We start from the raw sequence: 22,742 nt of genomic DNA, 5'->3' as shown, positions 1-22,742 counted from the left end.
AAGCACATGTAAAATAATAAGTAATGCCCTACCTTTAATCTAAATTTATAAAAGGTGTAGAAAGGCTTCTTAAAGCACAAATATAATTACTGCTCATTAGAAACATTGTACAGAACCACACGGGTTGAAAGAAAGCTTTGTTTGTAAAAGCTTCTTTCCTGAGCTAGGTAAGTATTCCAGTTGCATGTTATGATTCGTAGCTCAGCATTTTTTCTTGTACGTATTTCATATTCTTGATTAACCATGACACTTAGTCTAACGGTGTTAATCTGTGGGTCCCTCCCCACCTTTTGTTGTGTGTTTGACACATAGAAAGCAGAAAACACATTTATTGCTCAAAGAAATTATGACAAAGGAATTGGCTGTTTCATTCTGGTTTTGTTCTTTGTTAATGATACATAAATAAAACCAGGGAAATTCTAACTTTTAGATGATAAAGATCCTATGGAATGCTAAGAGAAGAGCTGTTTAATCCTTATTTGAGGCAAAGTTCACCTTGTAAAATGTAATTTTATTCATTTTTAAAAACAGAATTTTTATGTTTGCACCTTATGAATATTCTTTATTTCCTGTCCTGAGCTGTCTGTGTTTTTCTGCTGAACAGTTTCAACCTACATTTCAAATACAAATAAAGTTGATCCCACTGGGTAGTTTAAACATAGTATTAATTTTGTAAGTAATTTAGAAAAGAAATTCTGGCAAGCAAGTAGCCAGTATAATTTTAACATTGTTCTACAGCTTGACTTTTGTTCGCATTTAGTATTCAATGAAAAATATGATCTTTTGCTATGTTTGGAGAGCTCTGCTTTTAGAATAACATTATTGCTTTAAATTTTTATATATATATGTCTCCCACTTTAGCCTTTTGTGGAGCTTCCTGACTGAGGCACCCTGTTGGGTGTTTGTGTGAGGGAGTTTGAACTTAGAAATCTGCCCATTGCAGGCACCAGGTTTCATACCTGATGCAGATACCAGGTGCATTCTAATTCCAGTTCAAAACCATTCCTGACCACTGGATGCGGGAAGCAACTCAAGGACCTCATCAAGACAGTTTTTGAAACAGTTATATTTCAGGTTTAGATCTTGTAAAAGCAATGGCAAATTATTTACTTCATTTTTTTTCAGTTCTCCAGTCTTACATCATTGCTCTTCTGAGGTGCGCTCTAACTTTTGAACACTACATCGTCAGGCTTCTTTCGCCACCTCAGCAGGGGCTTCTTTGTATTTGACCATCTCTTCCAACACTGGGAGACCAGAGAGCTCTTCTGAGCTTGCTGAAATTAGCAACCAGCAGATTCCCATAAACACATGCTAACATCTTTTACCTTTGTTTGTTTCTTCAGGTAGGACTTTTCTGTTATCCTCACTCCGCTTTCTCCAAATGCCTCAATAACTGTCCTAATCAGGCAGAATCGTTTTCTAGGTTGCTTCCACTTGAGGTGAATAGCAAGGAGAGGGGTGAAGAACTGCTCAAGGACCTTATGAGACAAGTCACCAGACAATAAAATGACAAATGAAATTCTGCAGAGATAGATGTGGACTGCTAAGCCTCAGTTAAAATAGTTGTAGCTGTACATGGAAAGTGACTGGCACTGGGCTGACCCTCATCTTTCAGAAATGAGGTCTTGGCATCTAAGAGAATTCCAAGAAAATTTTTTCAGTTCTCAGTAATTCCCCCAAAAGTGAATGTTCAGAACTGCTAGGAACCAAAACAAATCACATAGGCTTCAGGAGGAGAATAGACAAGTACTTGAGAGAGCTGTACTGAGGATTGCTAGACAGATGAACTCCATCTGTCTCAGGAAACCCTCTGAAATGAAATAGCAGGAAACAGGGAAAATGCTGTGAAAATGGCATATTGCTTGTTCTGTTCTTGCTCTTCTGTGTCCAGTTATGGCTGTTGTTGGAGAAAGCACCAGGAGGATTGTTGGTCTCAGCCAGTATTGTGGCCCTTGTGTTCTCAACACCTTTTTCATGTTAGATTTAATGGTATATGGGAGAAATGGGGCACAAACTCTATTGTTGAGTAGTTCCTTCAAGACATACTTAGGCCTACAGTGTGATAGCAATTTTATAAATGTCATCAGGATTCAGAAAGTATTACAGATGTATTTCTCAGACTGTCAGTGATGTCATTTGCCTGTGATGTATTTTTTGTGTTCATAGTGCTTCATGTCTACCTTCTTTCTTGCCTCCTTTTGCTCTTGAGTCTCCTCGGTTATTCTGGTCCAACACCCAATGAGTTTCCTGTGTAGGCAGATGAGACCTCATGTTTCCTTACCAGAAACTTAACTCCTCAGTGAAGTTAAAAATGTTAGGGAAATACCATAGTTTAATCTTTAAAATAAAGTTAAAAGTGATTACCTATATAGAAAAAAAAATCTTGATATTTAATTTATATTATTTACTTATAAAGAATGAGATTCCTTTGGTGCTAGACCTAGACTTGACAGTGAGTGTAAGTGGCAGGGGTTTTAAACATGCCTGTCCAGGACACCAGAGTGCTTGTTCTATTTTTATATAAAGGAAAGCTTACCAATAAAACTGAAAACTTTCAGCCCCCTCTCCCACAGGTTTACTTCAGCCACAAGTCCCAACACCCTGTGTATTTCTGCTTGATGGTAGCGGAAAAAAAGATCTGTTGAGACGAACATGGATTTTTATGGGGATGCAGAAGTAGTGACCTACCTCCTGTGGTGTTGTACAGTGTGTTACCTACATGCTGGATGCCCACAGAGCAGTCTGGGGGTTTGCACACCCCCAGAGTCTGTGTCTGGTGTGTGTCAGCGCTGCATTTGGTGTGGGATGCCTTCCAGCAGATGTGCATGTTAGGTCCCACACATCTGGGCACCTATCTGTTTTGCTGGTGTCCCTGAGGCTCACTGGAAGGCAGGATCCTGTATTGCATCTGCAGGCATTCCAGGCTGAATCAGAGGTGGTCTTCAGTCACAGTCCTGGAGTTAATTGTTTATAAAGCTGCTGAAAGGTCCCTACTAAATTTCATTTTTTAAAAATACCTTTCCCTCTTCTGTTTTATTTCCTTCCTTTTTTTTTTTTTTCCTCTTTCTTTTTGGTTTTCAGCTGTTACACTTGGCAAGTTTCTTTCACAGCATTTGGAAATAATTGTTTTCTAAATGCTACCCAGGTTATCTGCCAAATTTAACACCTTAAAAGGAAGCGGGGGTGGGGGACGAGAGACCTACCTGGGAATGGAGCAAATGTAGTGAGTCTTTAGAAAGTGCTAAAAAGGAAACTTCCCAAATATAGCACCTAAAATCAAAACCATCGAGTTCCCTCACATCAACTGTAAAATACCACGTGCTATCATCCAAAAAAAAAAAGCCATTTCGCCCAGCCTCATAACCTCTTTTTTTATTTTCTCTACCAAAAGATAAAGCACGTGTGGCTTTTTGGTTTTTTTTTCTTCTAACAAATGTGTATAGTTTGGGGAGATACAGTTTTTTCATGGTGTTACTAGAAAAATCCTACCAGTCCCTGAGAAAGCATAAAAAAATAAGAGCAGAGCAGAAACCACTGATGGCACTCAGAATGACCTATCTTGGAGACTTTGCAATGGCCTAATTAGCTGTGGGGTTGTAAGACAGGATTGATTTTGCTGGTGGCACAGGAACAGGATAAAAAGTTTAATTCCTCTCCTTGGTGATGGAAGGGGTAGGGTAGCCCAAGGTATTTTTATGCTGTTGTTAGTGCCATTTCTGATCACTGTGAGTTTCCTCAGGGGCTCAGTGAAGCTGAAGGTGTGTTACAACAGCCCTGGGACAGCTCCAAGTTGTGGATTAGTGGCAGTGGAGGTCTTGCATGGGAAATGCACAGCTTTTATGAACAGCTTGGCAAGCCTAAGGAATCAGGCTCCTTGTCCTTAAATGTAGGTGTCCAGGTGCCAGGGCTCAGCCATGGACAGTTACATTTTGGTCACCCTTGCATTTGGTACTCTTTGTGCAGGAGGTCAGCCTGCACTGGTACCTTCCATCCCTAGAGATTATTTCTCAGGGGCTGTTTCTAACATCTGCTTCCTGGGTTGCCAGGCTTTCAGGTGGGTCCTCAGGTGGGGACAGCGCTTCCACGGCAAGGAGCTTGTGGAAGCTCCTGCCACCTCCGCAGCGTGGCTGGGAGGGGCTGGCAGCCGCCCTGTGCCTGGCGGCAAAGACACGCTCAGATCCTTGTGCGTGGGGCACATTGCACGGCGTTGGGTAGCGTTTCAGAAAGCAGGGAATAAAAATGCCCCATAACCACTTTCTGGACTTCTTTGTGGGTTTTTAAAATTCCCTTTAAAATGGTAATAGCTGTTTGGAAAGAGGACTGCCGGTTATTTGCCTGGTACAATAGTACTTCCTTAGCTGGTGGGACTTTTAATACTGTCTTGTATTTAACAGTAATAATATTGAACCAAGCAAATGACTTCTAAAGTAGTAGAGAGAAATAAAAGGTGATATATACTTTCATGACTTCCCTTCAATTTAGATCTTGCCTTTTTCAATAATTTGAGTTTTTGTTCTACTCATATTCAATGGCACATTTTGGATATAACAATTTCTCTGTAATGGATACTCTGTGTAATTTAGATGTATTTTTTGATACATTAACAACTCAAGGGAATTTAATTGGTTTTTGTAAAGCTTTACTAGAAGTTAAAAATAACCTAAGATGACAATTAGAATAACTAAGTTGGTCTTGTTTAAAAGTTGAATTTTTCAAAATTAAAATTACTTAATTATATTGTACATCAGCTGTTCTGTATTAACATCTAAGCCCTCATGTTACTGTGGCTTGCTTTGGCTGCCAGAGGTCTCTGATGTCTTCTGAGAAAGACAAGTCTTTGCCCCTAGCAGTGTGGGTGGGTATATACAGGAGCTTTTTGTAAACCTCTTTTGCAGTGACATGAAGTGCAGCATATGTCAGAGCAGAAATTCAAGAGTAGGCTCTTTTAACACTGGTGTGTTACAGGAATCTTTTCCAGAGAGAGAAAATATTTGCTGCAGCAGCTCCTGCAAGTTAGGTCGCCTAATTACTGTTGAACTATAATACACACTAAAATGTATATGCTTTTTCCTTCTCGGCTTCAACAGAAAATTACCAGTCTTGGTAAAGTTTTCTTTCCATTAGTAAAGAGAGCACTGCTGATCTGAAAATCCATCAGGTCATCCATACCAGCATTACATCAATTGACTTTTGAATATTTTTCCATTAGAAAAGGCTCCATTTTTATTCCCTCGCTGAAGTGGCAGACTTTCAGTTTGTGCGGTTTTTCCATTTATTGAATTTTGCAATAAAAGAGTTTTTGAAACAGATGTCAGTCATTGCTTAGGAGTGGGGCATTGTTAGAGAGCTGTTTTCTTCCCTTTTTTTTTAAGTTAGAAGAAATTCTTGTCCTTCCCCTCCCTAACTTTAATTGTCACTCTTTAAAGCCATGAATAATTTTCTAACCTATAATCTGGTGTCAGAACAAATATAAGCACCAAACCCTGATTTCATAGAAATATTGCAGATTGACCATTGTTCTCAGCAGGAGCAGGATTGGATTTTATCTCTCAATTGTAAACCAGAAAGAAGGGAGTGGATGCATTGCAGAAGCATGGTTCATATTAGCATCTTCCTTAGGGTGTGGAGTGGACCTATTAACACTTTCTTAAGGCTTAGTTTTTATAGAAGGAGCCAAATGTGTGCAGTGAGTAGTGTCCAAAAAACAGGGTTCAAAGGGATTTTTTAATTTTCTTGATAGAGTCTTATCCAGGTAGAAAGATAAAGAATAAGATTTTAGGTTTTGATTCTAAATTATGTGTTTCTTATGCAGAGTGGTCTTAGGACAAACTGAATATCTTCAGACCATATCTTCACCTGTCACAGAAGAACAAAGTGCTATTCACATTTCTGTGTATATAACATGTGTGTGTATATATATACATACACTTAATCAGATTCTCATTTTTATTCTTTATTGACAGCATTTTCTTCATGTATTTTTAAAAAAACGCTGATTTTTCTAATGAGGATTTTAGCTGGGTTTGTTTAAATTACACCAATCAATAATTCTGAATTTTAAGAAGTTTGTGGCATTTTATTCTAAAGAAAATTGTCCATGGAAGGAAACCAATTTTTGTGTTGATATCTGTTTGGGAGGGTAAGCCTTTGTTGTTTCATCTTGGTACTTCACTGTTACTTTTAACATCAAAGAACACCCTTTCTGAAGGTGAGAGAACACAAAGCATCCCATATTTATAATTTATGGGGCCTAGGACTGTGACGTAATGTAAACTTGAAGAGATTTAGTATAAAAATATCCTTAGCTTGAGGGCAATGTTTGAAAACTTTGTGGATTTTCTTTTTTATCCTGGCTCAGTCTACAATCATATTTCTTTGCTATTATTTCCTCTTAGCATTAAAGTACGATTGACATTGATAGATATCAGGGGAAGGCTGAGCTTCCTAAAGAAAAAAAAAAAAAAAAAAAAAAGAAGAAGAGATGTGTTGTTGGCACAGAAATAGTGACGGTAGAAGAGTTCCTGGCTGCCTTTTATTCTGCATACAGTGAGCACAACGGGACTCTCGCTGCCTGCTTTTGGCTTGTGGGGATTTGCAATAAACAGCTCAGATATGTGTTTATTTTCAAGACTGATTCAATTCTTCAAAGACAACTGCTCCCAACTTGTGAATACTTGTTAGTTACTGGAAAGTTGCAGAAGTGAAGATCAGCTCCTAGTTTCATGCCAACAAATTAATCCAACGATGTGGTATTGTCTTTTCCACAGGTGTGTGTGTACTGGGACTGTCTGAACCTCCCTGTAAGTAATAGCCCATATATAATTTGGAAGGAGAAATCTTCAATGGAAGACCCCGAGGGAATAAATGGGAAGTCTGTAAGTAAACAACTTGTCAGCCCTGAGAAAAAAGTTGCAGTTTTTAAAGTAGCAATTATTTTTGTGGCAACCAAGCGAGTGAAAGTCTTAGAGAGCTACATGCACTTTTAGTGATTGGAAGAAGCAGTGAGTGATGAAATTAATTGAGAGATGGAGGCTTATGCTAATGCTACAGAAAATTAAGTATAGCTTTAAAAATATTTGTCTTCAGTGATTCATATTTAAAAAATGACAGTTGTTGCTTTCTCTAAGAAATATTTGGCCTGCTGCATTTATGTTGTTAATATTTTTGTCTGCTAGAGAGTTTTCATCCCATTATTTGAAGTTATTTCTCTTTGCCTGTGTGAATATATGCAAATACTGCTTCTGGGAGAGACGAGTGCAACAGTGGGAAAAATGTAGTACGTTATTGTTTCTTGTAAATGTCTGCTTACAGAGTCACAATAGTAAGAAATTTTGCAAATTATCAGGTACAATTAAGAATGTTTCATGCATGGTCATATGATTAGTTGTGTGTTTTGGATTTGTTACTTTAGTTTGTGACATCATTCTTGGCACTCAGTGAAATTTGAAATGCTACATATATGTTTTTATTCTGAATTGTTTAGCAGAAACTGTGCATATTGAAATTGCCTTATTTTTCCAGTTGTAAAATAAGTCCAAAAACTATTATTTAGTAAATTTAATTAGATTTATTTCCTGCATTTTTTCTGATGTGTTTATTTTCTACATTTGACAGTACTCTCTGTATTATCTCTCACTTTTCCCTTTGTATTCTATGTTCCTGTATCCAGTTTCCCTGATGCTTCCATTAGGTTTTCATGTAGCAAAGCAACAGAGTAGGAAAAGCCAAGCCCCTTAACAATAAGCCTGTTGTGTTGTGTGTTTTTGTTACACTTCATGTGTAGTGTAATTTTTGCTGTCTGAAGCAATATGGCTTTGATTATTTTCCAATGTTCATTTGTTCCACAGTCTTGTCTCTATGTGTACATTTGGGGATTTATCCATCGCTGGTACCACCACGTGTGGACAGGACCAGTTAACTCTTAGGGAAGTGAGTGGCCATGGTTACCAACAGGCACTAAACAGGGATGGTCCTGTTTGCAGTTGCAGTGCCAGAGCTTTCAGCACCACCCAAGCTCCTCGTTCTGTTTGGAGTCAGGCTTTCCTCCATGCATGAAAAGCCTTTCCCTGATGCTGTCAAGATTTTCTGTGGCTTCCACTGCAATACTTCCCCTCTGTGTGCCCGGCATAGCCTGGGCTTCGTGTGCTGTGGAGGGTTTGGGCTGGGTAATTGTATGCTGAATCTGTATGTAATGACAAATGTAACTGTCACTTAACATAACAGGAGCGTTAAGGGAAATATTTGTTCATGGTTTGGCACCACCAGCACTCCTGTTGGGGTTATTCATTCCATTCCTTCTTTTTACCACTTAGTCCAGAGAGCCTGTAAAACACTTTGTCTGCTCAGAGTTTCCCTTCACATTACCCAAGTGGGTGGTAGTTGTTCATGCTATCAGGATTATCAAAATCTAAGCCGGTAACTGCTGAATAGACCCACTGCACTGACCAGCACTCAGGCTTCTGTAAACGAGGACTGAAACTCCCAAAGGTACATAGCACAGGTCAGGGTGTAACTCTTCTGATTGCAGTGTCATTGGAGAGTTTAAAATTGGGGTGTTAAACCCTGGAATCAGATCCTTCAATTAGGTCTCACTAGAAGTCATTCATAACTGGACAGGCTGCTGTGTTTGCAACAGCCAGTTGACCAACAGGGAGATTTCCTAAAAGCAGTAGTCAGAAGGCAAAATAGTCTCAGTGAAAATAAAAATGACGGCATGAACAGTGTTTGTGTTTATTTTGCTCTGTGTGTGTGCGTAGAAAGAGAGAGAGAGTGAGGGATAGATTAGCACTCTGTAATTAGAAACCAGAAACCAAAACCTGTTTGGGATTTAAGATCTCAAGCACATGTAGTGATTTCAAAAACCTCGTGCTGGTCCATAGGAAAAGGGGGAAACTTCCCTACAAATACCAGTTGAAAGGTAATTTAATTTTGCAACTGGACAATGCAAACTGTGTGGTGGAAGCAATTTCAGGTACATGTGGATAAGGGAGGAGCTTTATCAACAAGTGAGAAATGAAGCTGGATAATGTTTTAGGGAGAGATGGACAACAGAGAAGGTACCAAGAGAAGGACAAAGTAAAGGAAAATGAAAAAAAGTTATCAGACAACAGTATGAGAGAGTAGATGAGTACTTTGCCACTGTCTTTGGCCAAGATTTCTCTTTAGAGGAAGAGGATGATGTTGCAGGTAGGAATACAGCCTGTCAGTGTTGCCATGTACAGAGGATACTGTAATAAGCCCAGTAAACTCACTTTTGCACTTCTGTTACACTTCTGTTACACTCACACAGCGAGAGAGTATTGTAGCCATTTCCTAACCAAAAAGTGGTTCTAATGGTACTGTCACTTGCTTGGTTCGCAGTCTGTAGGAAACGAATTTCAACCCTGGGCTTGCAAACTTGAACTTTACGTCTACCCCTGCCTTGCCTTTAATAGGTGCTTGAGAAAGAAGCACAACATAAGCTAGACTCTGTCTAGCTGAGGCCAGCTAGACAGAGGATATCAGTGTATTATCCTATCTGAAAATTTCACTGAAGTTCTGTTTCTTTCTTTCCATGTCCAAAAAAGACTTTGAAGCTTGCTTGCTAATGGTACATGCATCTATCAAAGATGGTTCACTCATGTTTTATCAAGCTAAAACAAATGGTTGAGGTTTTTTAATACGTATTTTCTTCACCATCCTGAGGGGGCTTTTCTGCCTGCTAGTCATTTGCAGCAAGTCCCACTGCTCAAATATACTTGAGAAATAAAAAAATAACCTCTTGTTTTAATTATTTTTGAGATGAAAATGTCATTTTGGATGTTACAGAAATTCTGATTGTAAGGAGACTGGGAATGGGTAACAGTACATCTTATACCAAATTGATTTCAAAAAATTATGCAAAATTATCATGGCTTATATTTGTTGTAGGCCAAATCTACCAGTTCCAAACTTGGCATTGGCATGAATCCATTGCCCTAGAAACCATCTAGAAGCCCTAAAACCATGACAAACACTGATAAGATTCAACTTGATAACCCAGGTGGTTAGAGGTACCCTGATGATGACTTCTAAAAAAACCCTTAAAACGGGCAGTGTAGAGGTCAGCAGGTATTTTATTTCATTTGATTTGCCTGTGATTTTTTTTTTAAGAAATGCATGAGGTTTATTTATTTGCAAAACTCAGCACAAGAAAATTTTCACCACTAAGTATTGGCATGTTTTCAGCAATTACTATGCCCTCTGGGGATATTTTGGAGGGCATTTCTTCCATAACTCTCTCTCTGGTAGCGATATTAAGTTATTATATAGCATAAAATAATTTTCATTCCTACCCTGTCCAGGCTCATAATTGAAAATTCTCATTGCAAAATTGTGCACCAAGAAGTATTTTCAGCATGGAGTATTTTTGATGATGGAGTTTGCCCATCTGGAAAACAGAGCGAAGACTCTGAGGCCCTCAGCAGTCAAGTTAGATCCAAACAGCGTGTGCCCAATGAGCCAAAAAAGGAGGTGCTCTTGGTCCACTCCAGCAGTTAATCTTCTCTGATTCCCCCCACAGCCCCCAAACCTCAGCTTTCAGTCAGTGCTCTGGGCAGCCTGGCTGCATATTTCCAACTTCTTTCTCCTCCCTGCTGCTCTCTGGACACTTCTCTCCTGCGAAGCCCGTGCCACGTACCAGAGAGTGGCACTTTGCACCGAAAATTCACCTCATACCTCTGCTAGTGGAAAGACACAGAGCAAGTAGTTGGTTTCAGCAAGAAAGGGGGAGGGGAAAATAAAAGCCCAAACCAAAAACATCCAGCACCTGGCTGCAGCAAAATAATGAATTTTGCAGCAAACATGCGAGATTCTGTGGAATCTTGGAAAAATGCCAGACTCCACGACCACAGAAATGCTGAGTCCATGGGGCCCAGAGAGAGATGGCTGGGGCAGTTCACATCTCTCTGTCTTTGTTTCAAGCTCCTTGCAGTCTTACTGAGGCATCAGATTACACTCTCTTCACATTTTCAAGGTTATCTTCACTACCAGAAGGGCTAGAAAGTTCATTTTGTTTCAAGGCGAGCCAGGATCCGCAGCACAACTCTCAAGCGGTTTCAGAGGCCACTGCCACGGTGGTGGCATGGCTGTGCCTGAGGGCATGGCTGGTGACAGCCAGACGTGACCTCCAGATTTGAACAGCATCATCAATGACATGTTTGTCGTGCTCACTCACATTACCTGTTTGTCACATTAGGGAACAAAGTCTGTGAGGAAGAAGGGTGAAAATATAAGTATTTTACCTTTGGTTGAAAACTTACAGCATTGTCACTGTGAAAGTCATGCATGTGCTGCCTAGTTTTTCTCAAAGACTGGCACAGCACTGTTCTCCCTTCTTCGTTCCCCTCCTGTTTTGAAGAAATGTGTGACACACTTCCTTTTTGGAAAGCTCTGCAAGGCAATAACCAACAAGCGCCCTGCAATTGCAATCTGTAACTGAGCCTATAAAATGTAATCGCCTGCACCCTTCCCACTCCCCTTCCCCTCTCTATCTGCAATTGGTAGAATATTGGAAACATAAGCCACAAAACCCACTTATTACGCTCAGTAAGTGTCAAAAAGAATGAACAGCCGGAACTAGCTGATGTATTTAAGTTCCCCAAATTGAAATGAGCTGCTGCTAGGCCGTCTATAGCAGCTGCTCAATCAGTAACTATTGATAGAATTTTTTTCTTTCAAAACATTTTAGTGAAAATACTCCTGAAAGTTGTAAGCTGTTTGTGGACAGTTTGAAAACATTGTTCACTAGAAGCTCTTCATTCATCTGGGTTTGCAGTAACACCACGGAGGAATTCTTGTCACTTAAAATGTACTTTTCCTAATTGGTGGCAGAAATCCTACAGTGCCATAGGCAGCGGTGCTTGCAGCACTGACAGAGGTACTGCTACCCACAGCTTGTAGTGCTGGGCAAATTCCTCAGGGTCACAGAGGCCTTGTAGGGGTTTCATTGGGGTCCGTCACCAGATACCACCACTTATCTTGGTTACAAATCCTTGTTTCCTTTAGAGGGGTGGAGCATTTGCTTTGTTATGGCATGAGGCATTTTTAGATGACTTGTAAAAATGGGTATATAAGGAATACACAGTCCATCTGACTTTTTCCACCCACTGTGTGCAACTGTTCAGCGTGGAGTCTCTTTTTGGAAGTCTTGATGAAGTGTAGCTTAGTCCTTAACAGTAAAAAGCAAACTGCCAGTGAAGTTTATTTTCTTTTTTACTAGGTTTTCTGGACCATTGTTCCGCTCAAGGAGCCATGTTTGTTAGTTTTGGCTCTCTGACTTCTCTTCCTTAAGGATAAACTCTCCTTAGGCAGTTGTACAACTGTGCACTAAAAGACTGCATAGCAGTTTATTCACAGCCCAAGCTCCAGCGGAATTCAACTGTGTGACTTCCTGGCTTAAGCAGGGGTGCATCCGTAATGTAAATACCTAATTGATTCTGTGGAAAACCAGGAGGTTTTTTGTTTGTTCTTGTAAAAGATTCCTGCGGGAAGCTTAACTTTAAAGTTGGCATCCAGCCTTCTCTGCTGTGACTCGGATACTGATCTGATTTTGTGCTTTCATGGACATTTTTATATTTGAAAATTTTTAATTCAACATTAGCTTTGCTTACAAGCTACAGAGCAGAATAAAATCTCATTACAAACATTGTAGTATTAGATTTTATCACCATTTATTTCTTCTCGTCTGCCCAGGGATTTCTACATGTTCGGTAGAACTAATTTGCAGTCAGACACTGAGGTCTTCTAGAAGGCCAGCAGGCTCCACAAACTAATTTATCCAAATAACCAATCCCTCATAGGCCAACCATAGAAGGACACCAAAATGGCCTAAGCAGGCAAAGCCCCCTTTTGAAGTCTGGAATGTTTTGACTGACTTGAAACAGGCGGCAGGAATGAAGGGATAATTTTCAGTGACCCATGGGACTTTTTTGCCATTTTCAAATATTAGGTAAAACAAAGAGAAATTGCTTGTTCTAATTTAGAAAGACTTAGCAATCCGGAAGGTAACCAGACTCAGAATTGAGTACTAAGGTATAGAGCTGAAGTTTACTTAATGCACTGAAGGTTTGCATCTGGGTATATGGTATTTACACACCCACACATACACAGGCTGCTTTACTTATACATGCACATACTTAAACTGTTTTTTGAATTTCACTTCTATTAAAAAAATTCAGTACAAAGTATATTTATGCAATATTAAATGAACTACCTGAAATGCTGTTTTTAAGTAGATACTGTTTTTCTCAAAACAATAATTTCTCATTGTAAGGATGTGTTTCTGTTGCTGCTTCAAAAGCTGGGATAGTCACTCAGATGCCAAGACTTTCATGGCATACCTGTTTTCTTCCATCCCCTGTCCTGGCGCCATTTGAGTAAATGTGGAAATTAATAAAATTTTACGTGGGTTTTCTAGTCTAAAGTACTCTTGCAGTATTTTGATGCATACATAAACCCACAATTTTCTATGAATACTAGGGAGAAAGAGAGAATGTGAATATTTAGAAATAAAATTAAAACTTTACAGATCAGGTATTTCATGTTCAGCTGCTTGAATGTGTATCTTAAAGACAGTGTGGAGCAATCCCATGGATTTCAGCAGCTTTTTTAGAGACATGCTCTTGTAAATTTTGTCTCAAGTTTACCGTGCATATTTATGTGATAGGTTGAAGCCTGTATTTAGCAACACTAATGACACAGACCAACTCCAGCACTCAGCTTCATCTCCATGACGTTGACTCACAGGTAAGTTGGAGCTTCCCAGCAGAAGAAATGTTGTCTGTAAGAAGGATCAGTAAACCAGAAGTGAAGATGCTCTACCTGTGCTTAATAGAACTATGTTTCCCTAAAACAGTATTTTGATGAGGATTTTGGTCACCAGCTCACCCTTTTCCTTCTGACATCTTTGCACAGAGCATTGCTGTGCAGCTCACGTGTGTCCTGATAACTATATGGATAGCAATGTCAGGAGATGGGAGGTTCAGGTTGGCACTTAAATATTTTTGGTACTGGGTTGGGCTGTAGCTATCACTGGTATCGCTCCTACGTACACAACAAACTCCTAGTTTTAGTTTATTTTACATGGGATATTGAAATATAAGTTCCTCCCAGTTTCAGATTTCTCTGAAATATTCATTCTTACCTTGTTCTATGGTAATAGAAAATACAGTAGAATGACAAATAAATCCTGTTTAAGTACAGTTTTCAGTCCTGTATATACTGACCTCAGATTAGTGGAAACATGATGTTTAAATTAATGTTATTTTGGTGTGAGTGTATATATGTGTGTCTGTGTGTGTCTGTGTGCATGGAATGTATTAGATTAAATTAAGTTATGTTCCAGCTTTTACTTGAGGAATATAATTTTGTTAGTAGTTAATAATGTTAATGCCATGATTTTCTCATATTATGTTTACATATATGGCTACAGTAAAATCAAATTATATTTGCTGGGGGTAAGATTAGTCAGTCAAGGAGCTGTTTACAACAGGAGAAATTAAAATTCAGACTTGGTAGGAAAGAGATTCTTCTCTGTTTCGGTCTGCCTTGCTATAGCTGTACTGTCTAGACTGTCCTGGAAGTCACAGACTCAGTGGTCTCGTGGTCCGTGCGCAGCACAGCAGCAGAGCCTGGCAGTGAGTAGAAAGCTTCATAGGGCTTTCTCATCAATCACATAGAATTTGTCATTTCAACATTTTTGGCAAAAAGCCTTATATTCTGCCACCACCGTTCACATAGAGTGGACTTTCCATTGTACTGACAATGCACCTCTACAACTGTGCAGTGCAGCAGATGGGAGAAAATTTCTTCCCAGCTCCTATGGAGACCAGCTCCTACCCCAAAGCGCATTATAATTTACGGAGCTGTAAATGCTGTTAATGGTCATGAGTCAATGAATGAAATTGCTTGATGATAAAAAAAAAGTTTTTATCATTTTTCTCATTCTATTTTAAAAGAAGCAAGTAGGAGAGTAAGTAATTTCAGACACACTTTCATACTTTCCTTATGCTGCGGAGTAATTTTAAAATATAATCTAAGTGTTGCATTTGGGCAAAATGAATGGGAATTGCAAGAGTGAGAGCTTTTAGAGTGAGGACTGCTTGGGTGCTTGTAGATTCAGGCATTTTGTCTTGCTGAATGTGTGTTTAGTAGTGTAGATATTTTTAGAAAGTAAGCATGATCTATTTTTTATTTTATTTTTATTCTTAATAATTGGACATATTTTTCATGTTTGACCACCCTTTTAGTCCTGTAAATAATTTAAAAGATCTAAAAGTATCTCAGTATTCAGAATCAACTAGTTAAATGCTTATATGCCTGGCTTTCACCTTCAGTTATATGTACATGAAGAAGGAATCTAAATTTAGGTTCCACTGTTCCTCTTCTATTTTTCTACTCTAGTTCAAAGCATTAGTTTTTGGGGAACAAGCAAGGTGTATTTAGTGGTAGGCTGATGGGTACCTCAGATCTTTGTCCTTTGCAACAATACTTTGAAGAGGGACAAGGTGCAAGATCTATGTTATGTTTTTCTCTGTTTTTTGCAAGGCATTGTAAAAGCTAAGTGGCACATCAAGCAGGTTTATATAGTGCAGACACTGCATAAATCCTCTGCTCAGTCCCTGTAAGGGCTGTATGCTACCATTATGCTTTCTATAAACAGAAGACAAGTGCACTGCCAAATCCTTGCAGTGCTGGACATCAGCTCTTTCTGTCCTTAGCTTGTCTTGTTTGTTGATGCTCAAAGACTGTCTTATTTGCCAGTATTGCATCCACTTTTGATCATTAGGAGCAAAGGGTATCTTGCACTTCTTGGTAGCTTGGAATCTCCATCTTTGCAATTTCATCTCCATCTGCAGAGTTTTAATGAAATAATTACCTCTGATGAGTGTAATTAATTCGAAAGTATTTTGGTCTGACTAGTGAGACTTAAAGAAAAAAACTACTCAGAAGCAAACACCTTCAGGGCTAGACAGAAAAACAAGAGCCTCATATGACAGCTGAAGAACCTCAGAGTGGGACTAGCAGAGAAGAGCAAGAGGTAAGTGCGTGCCACCAGCTTGGGATAGACAACATAACCTAGCCTGGTGTTCTGTGTCTAACAGGGACTGGCAGCAGACAGTTAATGAGAGTAGGAAAAAGAGAGCAAATCCTGCTTTTGAGAGGATGGAAGATACATCCAAAACATTGTGTTTAATGCTGTCATTCATAAACTTGCTTTTGGACATGTGTGTGCTTTGATTCTCTGTAGTGATGGGTTCCACAAGTTAATTATGCCTTTTCAAAGAAAGTGGTTTTGGTTTTTTATGCTTGCTGCGTAATAACTTCAGCAAAACCATGGGGTTGTTAGGTTTTCCTGACATGAGAAATAATGACGTGTCAATCTCTGTTCACTTCCTGCAGTCTCTTTCCTGATTTGGTAAAATTCTGTTGTTTTCATGACACAAAGGTGTCTCTTCCAAGTTGTTTTTTCCTGAGGCTGCTGCTGAGCTTTGTGTGAGAGACTCAAAATGTGAGCACTCTGGCTTTTTGATGTTTTCTGTTTTACTCTGTGTTTCCTTCCTAATAATTTTAAACGCAACATCCACCTTTTTGACTTCCATTGGCCACTGAGGCACTGTTTTCAGAAAATTATTGGCAACAACTGCAAGATCTCTTCCTTGGGAACAGTAGATAATTTAGCACTTATCCTTGTCCATTCTCAGTTTGAGTTGTCTTTTATTTTGCATTTATCAACACAGAATTTCACCAGCTTTTGTCATGTGTAGTCACCATGAAAGCAGTTTTCTGTAGGCAGTTTTACTTTGAGCTGACCTGAATCATTTAGCAAGTTTATAACCTTGCTGTTTGTCATCTTTTCCAGGGTATTTATGTTTAATGGAGCAGGTCATTTTGGAATTCCACTAGTAACATTGTGAAAACTGCCCACTTACTCTGTTCCATCCTTTAAATAGTAATTCATGACAGACCTTTTATTTTACTATATGACAAATAGTTTAAGAGCTTTTGGCTTGTGAGAGCTTTTTAGAAACCTAAATATACTACATTAACCAAATCATCCTTATCCAAATAATTGTTAACTCCTTACAGAAACGCAAGTAATCTTGAAGTTATGACTTCTCTTTACAAAGCCATGCTTTCTCTTCCCCATTACATCATATTCCCATGTGCCTACCAATTCTCTTGTTTATTATAGCAGCTGATTTGATCATGCTTCCATTGTTTTAGAGCTCTCCAGTGAACTCTGGAATCTGGCTGTTTTGTGTCTCTTCATTTTGTTAATCTTTCCCAAAGCTTCTGCTGATACTTTGTTTCAGAGCTGTCAAGGTCTTCTCTTCTTGTATAGTGAGCATCATGCAAATAATTTATTTAGCTATTTCTGCAATGGTCTCGTATTGACTGAATTTTCCTTTGTTACCATGGTTGAATTTTGGCTTTTTGCATGTTTTTCATTAAGTGTTTATATTAATCTGAGACAATAACAATGGTTCTTCGGGGTTGGGGTATTTTTTGGCCTGTGTTTTCCTGAGTTTGCATTTGAATCTATGGAACATGAGCACTTTTCCAGTTTCAGGTATTTAACTGTAGTGTGTGGCACTCAGCTTGTGTAATGTCTCTGACGGACATTCAGAACCTTTCTCACTGAATCTATTCAGTTTTTTAAAAATGGCTTTGAAGCTGAAACTGTTTATGAATTTGTGTTGAAATAGTTTTCACCAAAAAGCCACAGAAACTGGGGGCACTGGCATCAGTCGCAAATCAGGAAGATGTGATTCCACCCCTTCTTCACTCTGTTCTCTGGTGATGGTGCTTTGGGCTGTCTGCCCATGACAGACAGCTTGGGTTGGAGCAGAGTGCTGAATGAACACCTCGCCCTTGTGATCAAGTGTTCTACCCACTTGGCTACAGGTGAGCAACTTCTTCCAGACAAACAAGAGGGATGGTGCTTTCCTGGAGGAGAAGTTTGAATTCTAACCCTAATCAGGCGGAAGTGTGATTTAATCTCCCTTTTGCATTCTTTGGCATGTAAAATGGTCAGGGTTCTAGGAAACACCTGCCCCAGCCACCTGCCCCCTCTTTCTGTTGTCATCCAATCTTTTTGTTAAAAGCTCTGTTTCCAAAACTTTCTTCTTCCCTTGCTAGTAAAATTTCTGGATAGTTCTGGATCTGGAGAGATTTATGGTCTGACTCAAAAGGGCTAGACAGGTTTTGAGAGAGTGGGGACATAACCTTCCAGCAAAACTTGCATCATGGCAGTATATATTGCTTTCTTTTTGGAACCAAGAAAAGATAAGGCTGGGAAACATTCAATTATTTATGTCATATTATTTTAAGGTTAATTAGTAGCTTTGTGAGTTTCAAAAAATATATAATATAGCCTTTATTTCTAGAGGTAGATCAAAGACCCATTCTGGCAGGTGGCACAGAGAGAGGAAAGAGAAAAGCAAGCTGTCACTTAAATTACATGCAACATATGATGGAGGAGTAAATTTTAGAGTTGTAAGCCCATGTGTTCTAAAAGCAAATTCTGAGTTGAATTACTTATTTTTTTAAATATTCTATTTTTTTAAATGAAAAATGAATTTATTCAATACCCTTAATAAGTAAGTCAGTGACTATTTTTTCTTGTCTTTTAGTTGAACAGATGCACTATTTGAAGATTGGCTCTTATACAGAGCTTTGTTCCTGTTGTTAAAGATCAGTAAGCAGTCAGATCTATTGACTCTCAGGCCTCAGGTAGTTTAGCACCCCTGGTTTCAGTGGGCACTTGCAGCCAGTGCCTGCTGCAATGTTGCTGGATAAATCTTAGAGCTTGGGACTGAAAAGACAGTCTGCATCATCACTCTGACGCACTGTGGCTAAACCCTGAGTAAGTCAGTTGGAGTGCAAAGTGTGTGGTTCTTCTCTTACCTTGTGCTCTTTTCTTTCTCCACTTTATTCCTCCTCTTTCCCATCTCTGTTGCCTTCTGTTCAAGAAAAGCGTGTCCTAATTAACATGTGTGATTCCTCTAGCATGTGAGTTGTGGATCCTCAGCTGGCAAAGGTGCTAAAACCTAAGCCTTACGCTGTCTGGACTAGCATAGTTTGGTAGATCTGAGAACAACTGATAAGATCATGAGCCCAACTTGGTCAACATATTACAATTAAAGGTATGCAGGAAACAGAAGCTGTTTTTACTTTAATTATACCTCCTTCTGCTTTTGGGGGTTTTTTTCTTCAATTACAAAAAACTGGGTACCAGAAAAACAGCAGCTCCAATTATCTTTTCTGTTTCTTCCTAGGCTTCTTCCACGGAAGATTTAATCCAATGACTGTTAGATTATAATGACATGACAGATTTTATCCCCTTGTTGACCTCCCCATGAAATGTTTTGTCATGTAAGTGGGAAGAGAGCAAGAAGTGTTAGCAGAAAGCAAGCAGTTGTAATACCTTGAAATCTTGAAAGCATTAATTGCTTTTCTTTATTAAAGATTTAGACACTCTGTGAGTGGATCATTATGATGGTGGGTTGTGATGAATCCTCTGTACTTGAAATGCCAAATGTATTGACTGCTTGTCATTGTGTAGTGAGAAGGGTTATGCTAGCACCTTTGACTCCCTGGGCCTTTTAGGGCATGTTCATTCTCCTGTGTGTTACAGCTGTCACCTGCATGTTATGGCATTCAGTGTATTGTGCAGGAGGAGATTGTGGTGAGCAAAGGTGAGGAGGAAGGAGGGAACTGCACTGTGTAGTGTAATCCATGAGTGGGTAATAAAATGCTGCGGAAGATAACTCTGAATGGGAAGTAAGGCAAGTAAGTTTGGGAAAAAAAGAAGGACAAGTCATTTGCTCCTTCCTTTTACCTCCATCTGAAAGAACTCTTCCACCTACCTGCCTGTTCCAGCCTTTGGCTTCTTATCTTTGTTTTCGTATTTTACTGGCGTAGAACAGTCCTTTAGTTCAGTTGACCACGGATCATAGCAGCACATGCCTGAAAAGTTATTTGTGCCTCTGAGCTCTCAAGTCTTTTATAACCTGCCATGAAAATAAAAATGGATGTTAAATATTTTTCCAGCATGACTTTGAGAGTTACCTGTTATGTACTTCTGCTGATGAGTGTTTTGACTATTTGCTTACTTCACACTAATGCCAGATTTACACTGATGCTGTTTAGGTCATCCTGAGTCCTTTCCTTAAGCGCTGCTACACCTTTGGCTTTACTCCCATTGACTGTCAGCTTGTGCTAATAATAGACTGTGGATCTCAGCTGTTTTTGCCAAAAAGCCAGTGCTCTTTTGGGGACTTTTTTTTTTGCCTGCACTCATCTTATTCAACCACTGATATTTTGTGCAACTCTAGTTTCTCATTGTCAATGGCTAAGTAGGAAAACATTATTCGCTGCAAAGTGTTCACAGGGCGTTCAGCATTAGAGACAGCTGCTAGAAATAGAAGTCCTGTCCTTCTTGGTTTTGCTGAGCAGTTGTGGATAGTTTGTGTCAAATGAACTCAGTGGGAGATTTTATGTTGTTGTTACTGCTGTTACTTAGAGAGGATTGCAAACTCTTGCCGCATTTTTTATTGCACACAGCATTTACTGTCATGGAGTTCTTGTCTTAGTATTTTTTCTTTTTACAGGGTTGCTTGGCGAATGTTTCATGCCTAAGTATCTTTAATACCAAATCCTTGTGAGATACTAGTTTAGAGGGCATTATTATTCTGCCTGTAAGCCTTGCACCCTGCTGAGAAATTGCAAGAGTTACATTTATAAGTCAAAGAGGATTGTCAGAAACAAGTGGTGCTGACAAACCCAATGTGTTTTGTGCTTTAACATTTGTTTTCTGTGAGTAATCTGTAGGTATAAAAGTAACATTTGAGTAAATTTAGTGATAGGAAGTGTTACACAGGACCTGTGTAGGCCTGCCAAGGAAAATAAACATGAATGTGATGAAGTGTGTGACGGTGGTGTTAGCAGAGCTGTAGAGGCTCTTGGAGGGACGCTAAACAAGCATCATTGGGATCATAAAAGAGCTGACCATGTGGAGTCTAGGAGCTGGGCTTCTGAAACAGAGATTCTCTTAATCCACCACAACCTTTCGTTTTACTGTTCATAAAGGAGTTTTAAAACTGTTTTTTTTATCAGTTCTGAATCTGTCAAGATTGGAGGACTAGATTAACTGGCTGTAACGTCTGATGTGTTTCATCCAAGATCTTGGTGTTACCCCATTGTGCCCAAACTGTCACTAGAGGTTTCATGATTGCTCTGCTGACATTTTTTAAACATCTAAGACTTCAGTAAGGAGGAAATTAAATTTCTCTGCTTTGACATCTCCTCGTGTAATTGGATGTAGTGTTGTGGTAGTAAGGAGGGTTTTGTCATTAAGACACCGATCTGACTTTGGGAAATATGAATCCTCTCCATGGCTGTCCTGCAAACCACTTGTATGACTGCAATGCCATGTAGTTTGTCTTTGTCTATTGTTTGTCTGCTAGATGGGACAGTAACATTTTCCCTCTCATCATATTAGTCTAAATAATTTGAGCTAGTTGTAGTAAGCTTCTGTTATGTACAGAGGTTGTGCTAAGCACTGTCTTATCGTCCTGAGTATTGAATTTATCCTTTTGAAAGTAAAGTGAGAGTGCCAGGCATGAAAAATGAACTACTCTAAGCTTTTGCTTTCAGTAATCAAAATGATGAAGCTCAGAATATTCCTATGAACATCTCTGTGTAAGTGCTCACAGCAAATATATTCCAGTGGGCAAATCCAAAACACACAGAGACTGACCCATATGTTTTTGAAGTGATAAAGGTCTGAAGTCTAGATTTGAACACTGTATTATCTGTCACCGTGGAGGGTAAGGGAGTTGTGTGTGCAGAGCTAAAGTCGTGAATTTGATCCAGAACTTTCTTCTATATTCTGTAAATGCAGTAATTTCTCTTAAGGCATATTATTCTGTATGACTTCTTCCACTTTGTGAGTGCACACACATTTTTATCATGACTGTTATATCCAGTTTATGAAAAATGGTATGCTTTGAAGCTATTTAAATTCTAGAGCAATTATTTTCTATAGCAGACTTTGACATTTTAAAATGCTAAGAACATGTTTAAATGGCACAGTTCAATACTTTCACATTTATTTGTTCTCATCTGGTCAGACTATAGTGTGGTAATATCTTTCGATAGCCCAAATTATAGAATATATTTAGTAGTTTTTTAGTATATTGAGTAGTTTAATTAATTAATGCAAAGTGGTACTGAGAGGCAAATGAAGAAAATTACAGGATAAATAGAGCAAATTTTAAACTTGTTCTTTAGCTGTTTTTAAAATAGGACAAAGTTAGTAGTCTTACTTTTAGTCATCTGCTGTTGCTACGGTGTACAAATGATATTACATGAACAGAGGGCTACGTGATCCAATTTTAATAGTAGCAAGAATCTATTATCTTGTAACTTGATGATTTTTTAAACTATGCAAATTTTAGAACCATTATTTTTAAATTATAAATGTAAAGGTAGTTGCCACATGTATTTATCCTATTTAATTTATATTTAACTGTGGTTGCTCTATTAATCTTTGTTTCGAACATTAAATGCCTTCCTCATGGCAGCTGTCCATTCACTTGTACCATGACTACTGGCATGGTAAGTTCAAAGTGGAATGTCTTGGAGAATGCAGATAATATATTTAGTTCCTGTCACCAGACAGCACAAGGCACCAGTGCGTCTCGTTCTCAGAAGAGAAA

General features: G+C 38.9%; 1 protein-coding gene across 1 annotated transcript in view; it reads left to right on the top strand.

The window, feature by feature from the left end:
- The window catches only part of EYA1 (EYA transcriptional coactivator and phosphatase 1), a 162,723-nt gene that overhangs the window by 5,530 nt on the left and 134,451 nt on the right, over window positions 1–22,742 (top strand). The window contains 1 exon segment of the mRNA XM_032127417.1: window positions 6,768–6,875. Coding sequence (XP_031983308.1) covers window positions 6,843–6,875 — 33 coding nt within the window. The 5' untranslated portion in view covers window positions 6,768–6,842.

Source organism: Corvus moneduloides, chromosome 1 (genome assembly GCF_009650955.1).
Source record: "Corvus moneduloides isolate bCorMon1 chromosome 1, bCorMon1.pri, whole genome shotgun sequence".
NCBI lineage: Eukaryota > Metazoa > Chordata > Aves > Passeriformes > Corvidae > Corvus > Corvus moneduloides.
Note: the sequence above shows the minus strand (reverse complement) of the source record. Positions and strands in the feature narration are given on the sequence as shown.